General features: G+C 39.2%; 2 protein-coding genes across 2 annotated transcripts in view; one reads left to right on the top strand and one right to left on the bottom strand.

Moving 5' to 3' along the window:
• Positions 1 to 787, top strand: LOC113211480 (uncharacterized). The gene is made up of 3 exons (XM_052266037.1): positions 1 to 84; positions 171 to 322; positions 406 to 787. The coding sequence occupies exons 1-3, from the start codon at positions 58 to 60 to the stop codon at positions 602 to 604; spliced, it is 378 nt and encodes a 125-aa protein (XP_052121997.1). The 5' UTR covers positions 1 to 57; the 3' UTR covers positions 605 to 787.
• Positions 781 to 4,600, bottom strand: part of LOC113211505 (tetratricopeptide repeat protein 39B) — a 14,321-nt gene continuing 10,501 nt past the window's right edge. The window contains exons 2-5 of the mRNA XM_052266032.1: positions 4,339 to 4,509; positions 3,833 to 4,249; positions 3,464 to 3,741; positions 781 to 3,386 (exon numbers count right to left, since the gene is read on the bottom strand). Of these exons, the coding sequence (XP_052121992.1) occupies positions 3,029 to 3,386; positions 3,464 to 3,741; positions 3,833 to 4,249; positions 4,339 to 4,509 (1,224 nt within the window). The 3' untranslated portion in view covers positions 781 to 3,028. The remainder of the gene's footprint in view (positions 3,387 to 3,463; positions 3,742 to 3,832; positions 4,250 to 4,338; positions 4,510 to 4,600) is intronic.

The raw sequence follows: 4,600 nt of genomic DNA, 5'->3' as shown, positions 1-4,600 counted from the left end.
CGTGACGGAGATGCGGACATCCTCTTCATCAAAGACGCGAGGCAGCTCGTGGTCAGGATGGGGATCAAAGTCAGCCGGGTTCATGTGAGTGGCTCCCCGCCCCTCGCCATATTTAGTCCTAAGTCCCCCGCGTGTTCTGCAAGGTGTTTAACCACCATGCTGCGCTCCAGGCCCACTACACCTTCAACGCGAAGACCGGGGTTGTGAAGCAGCATGGGGAGGTGGACGCCACCGTGACGGGTACGAAGGCCAGCCTCATGCTCAGCATGTTCACGGACACCCTAAAGCCGTCGTTGGTAGAGCTGCACGTCGAGGACCTAGGGTGAGTGCGCCTCCTGCTGCGCTAGCTTTCGCTAGTTTCTTGTCTCTTATTTTACTCGCCCCTCCCATTCTCTCTCTCTCTAGGAAGATCAACGTCGGAATCAAGGACGGTATCTTCGGATGGGTGGCCTCGGGCGTGGCCAATGCTGTCGTCGGTTCGATGAGACGAACCATCAAGGATGCTGTTGAGAAACAGCTGCCGCCGGTCATTAACAGCCTCCTGGACCAGCTGGACATCCCGGCGATGATCCGACCCCCGAAGAGCCTGCAGGGCTCCCTGTAGCTCGGCGCGAGGCGGCCGCGCGGGGCGGCGAACGCCTGGTGAGCAGCCGGGTAGGCAGTCCCGTTCAGCAGGTGAGCGCAGGGGGTTGCATACCCGGAGCTGCTCGGGCGCTTACTGGGCGAGGCCCATCCCAGATGATGTGAACAGCGACTTTCAGGAGAATAAAGCAAACCAGATCCACCACTTTGTCTTTTATTTGAGTATGAACAAATGACAACAATTAAAAAAATAATAATTCACTAAATCACATTTTAAAAAATACCTGTCTCCATCAAAACATTTGCATAAAACACATATTTTTTAAATCTAATAATAATCTGCTTTGTTTAAACAGCGAACACAGAAATTTCTCAGACAATTCGTGTATGGTTGAATTTAAGTCCAACTTTTAAAGCCAGAAAACAGATCACTGCTTTATGAGGTAGGTGTTCTATGTGAGGAAACAAAAACATAAGACTAATTTACCCATGCTGAAGAGCAGAGATGCCAAGCTAGCCATTCCTGTGTGACGTGGCAAAGAAAATAAATACCTAGAAACATGTGTAATTTCTGAAGTACTTCAAGCTCGCAAGCGCTCTATTACAGCAAGTGTCATGAAGAAGAAATCGATAAGTTGGTTAAAGATTACTCAACCCTAAAATTACATATTAAAGTACTAATACCGACTGAGAATGGTATATCTATATACATATTTACATTAAACAGAAAACCATTAAGCACTATGCACGTACGTGTAATTAGGAATAATTTAATGCAGAAAAATAATCAAAATACTCTGAACAAGGCTTAGTTTGACTTGATGGTGTAAGAAATTTATACAATATAAATTACACAATATCAAAAGAGGCACAAACAGGCTTAAAATAACCACATACAGTGTCTAAACTGTAGTATTTTAACAAGTTTTTATTCATTTTGATAGAAAAGAGATGGAATTTGGCCCTAAATATTGTCTTCCAAGACTATTTCAAACATAGCATATTCTTATTATCAGGTATTTTATTGCATACACATATAGCGTACACAGCTAAAAATTTCTTAAAATATGGAATGTTTTTGAGGAACTAGTAACGATTTGTAGACAAAAAATTAGCTGAAATGTTTAACTATTGATAAGTTCTAATATGGGAAGCATGAGGAATGCAACAATTGTACTAAAGCTTTTAATATAGAGAGAAATAGAAGAAGACAGAGAGAAATTCTACACAATACCAAAAGACAAGAGTCAAGAAAATAGGATCTCAAACTGATCGTAGGAGGATATACTTTTTCAAAAAAACACAAGATTGCATAATAACAGACACCGAAAAAGAGGGAAAAACGAGCCCCTCTTGTTTATCACATTCACATTATTCTTGTAAGGGTGCAAAACACACCTGTTCGCATACCTTAAAGATTCGTTTTGAACAAAAAAAAATCTGACATTTCTGATCAGATGTAAGAAATAAACTCAGTGTAGTATGGAATTCCCACTGGTGCTAGTTATTAGTTTCAAACACAAAATGAAAAAAAAAAAGTCAAAATGTCTCAGCTCCTTTTAGGTGAGCACAACTTCCATCCTGAACATACAATTATAATTTCTAAATCAGAAAAAAACAACATATAATGAAAATAAATAGAACAAAACTTCATAGAGCTAATATGCACAAAAGACAACATTGAAACAGATAGAATTTAACAGCTGTTATGTTCAGGTACATCATCATATTTGATCTACTAGATACTGCCATCACTGATTGATGACTTCATGGAAGGCTGGTGTTTGGTATCAAGTGTAACAAATGTCAAAATCTAGTAGAAATTCTATACTGTGCTGGCATGCTACAGGAACACTGAAAAACAGTTTTAAGTCGAAAATAGTTTCAAGTCAAAATTGAAAATACAGTACGAATAATCAACAAAAACAAAAACCGTAGTCATTTTAAGCACAATACTCTTTTCCACGAAATTAGAATACTACATTTTTTATAAAGATTTCCATAGCAAATTTTTGAGCACTTGAAAAAGATCAGTATCAAACAACATCAACAAGAAGTGCAGGTTCATTCGATGACAAAAAGTTATTTTTTCTTACGCTGTGCACCACACACTTGTAACAATTATTTTTATTTTCTTTGGTTTATAATTACCGAGCCATGGCCAATGTGCTGACCATTTCTAAGCTCAAAGTAAAGAAAGGATTACTTCTCCCTCATTGATGACAAAGTGTCTCATTACTGTGCTAAAACAGAAGGCACACTTTTCATCTCTGAAATTAGTGTTTTCCACACATTAAATGAGTCAAGCTGGATCTTGTAACACGCAAAAATAAAATATAAAAGACAAAATTATATTACTCAAGAAACTCTGCTACTAAAGCTTGAGAAACAAGCTTTTCCGTATTAGACTAGGTTCAAAAATTGTCATCACTCTTGATATCAGCTACTAAAGATGTGTATCATAACAGCCATTTTCATCCCCATTTTCTAATGCATCTTCCGCACCATTATTCTTTTTCTGGGCTCCAATGTCTAACATCAATGAATGCATTCTAAAATGCAAACGACTTTCCAAGGAATAGCCAGTGTAGTTTTTCCTTGCACTTTCAATAAGTTGAACTGCTTGCTCATTTTCACCCTGGTTTTTAGCTATAACAGCAAGTTCTACTAGGGCATATGGAACAATGTGTGTATCATCTTGAATTTGTTTTTCAAGCGCTATTACTTGTTGTAAGCACTGCTGGGCTTGAAGTGGGGTCCCCATAACATGGAGAAGAGCTCCCTTCAATAGGAGAAGCAGTGCCCTAGAAATGTAAGACAGATTAGATGAGAAGTTCAAAAATTGAATCTACTGCAATGAACCAAATTAATATGAAATTACCTATTGTCTGCATCAAAGTTAGAGGAATACTTGTTTGTTTCATCAAATTCTTGCAAAGTATTCTCAACAAGTTTATATATATTTTCTGCTAAGGACCACTTAGACTTGAGTGTTTTGAAAAGATTCCACATATAAACCAATTCCACTCCAGGTAGAATTAGAAATTTCTTCTGAGCAAAATAGCGTTCAGTCTTCCTGATCACAAATTTTTCCATGGGCAAGGATTTGCCAGCAAGACGTTGCTTGAATTCTGGAGCTGTTCTCATCAACTCTTCAATCTAAAGATAGAAATTTAAGTAAGCGATCACAAGAGGTAGTTGTCGGTAGTTGTTCAGGGTAATATTAATTTTCAAAAAATGTTTTAAATACCTTAGATTTCTCATCCGGTGTCAGATCTTCTACCATGAGCAGTATGGCAGCCTGTTGGTATTGATAGATAGTACGGGACCATCTGGAATCCGCTACTAGGCTCTCAGCATATTTATTAGAAGTGCGCCAATCTAAGCGCAAAGCGTGCACAAACATGAGCTCCCAGAAGCAGAGGTGGTGGAAATGAGGCCATTTTCCTTGCGATTGCCAGGAGCGAATATACCATTTATCTGCCTCAGCAAGGTTGCCTTTCATGAACTCCAGGCGACCCTTAAAGAATAGGAACCAAACACCCTTGGGATATTGTTCAAGCTGTTCCTTAAGGATTTTCTCACACAGCTCAAGATCTCCATCGGTGTGGCTCAGAACATAGACAACAAGTAGATTATATGCTAGGAGCATCATAACACAAAGAATCTGAAAACATAAAGAAATGGTTTGACTCAGATTTTTGCCCATTAGACCATAACAAAAGATATAAATTCTATCAAATAAAATGTACTCACCTGTCTTAGGCCCGACTTGAGCATGAAGCCCTGCTCAAGTTCATTCAACCCAAATGCCTTGTTTCCACCAAATCCAATGAACTCCAGCAGCTTGATTATTCTCGCAGGGAGGAGGGATATCATGAGGTTGAAGGCACCAATTCCCATCCGTACACCACTTTCAAAATGGACCTGCAACATGACAGAATGAAATACATGATATTACTTTTTACACTTTTTAATTACAAGAGAGCAGAGCGGGGAAGGGAGGAGGAGGGGGGGA

Source organism: Frankliniella occidentalis, unplaced genomic scaffold (assembly GCF_000697945.3).
Source record: "Frankliniella occidentalis isolate FOCC.00 unplaced genomic scaffold, Focc_3.1 Scaffold35, whole genome shotgun sequence".
Taxonomy (NCBI): Eukaryota; Metazoa; Arthropoda; class Insecta; order Thysanoptera; family Thripidae; genus Frankliniella; species Frankliniella occidentalis.
Note: the sequence above shows the minus strand (reverse complement) of the source record. Positions and strands in the feature narration are given on the sequence as shown.

Excerpts from the sequence above, each read along its gene's own strand:
- LOC113211480 (XM_052266037.1), top strand. The coding sequence starts at position 58 with ATGGGGATCAAAGTCAGCCGGGTTCAT. Across the intron at positions 85-170 it reads TCAAAGTCAGCCGGGTTCAT|GCCCACTACACCTTCAACGC; the intron begins GTGAGTGGCTCC and ends GCTGCGCTCCAG. Across the intron at positions 323-405 it reads CTGCACGTCGAGGACCTAGG|GAAGATCAACGTCGGAATCA; the intron begins GTGAGTGCGCCT and ends CTCTCTCTCTAG.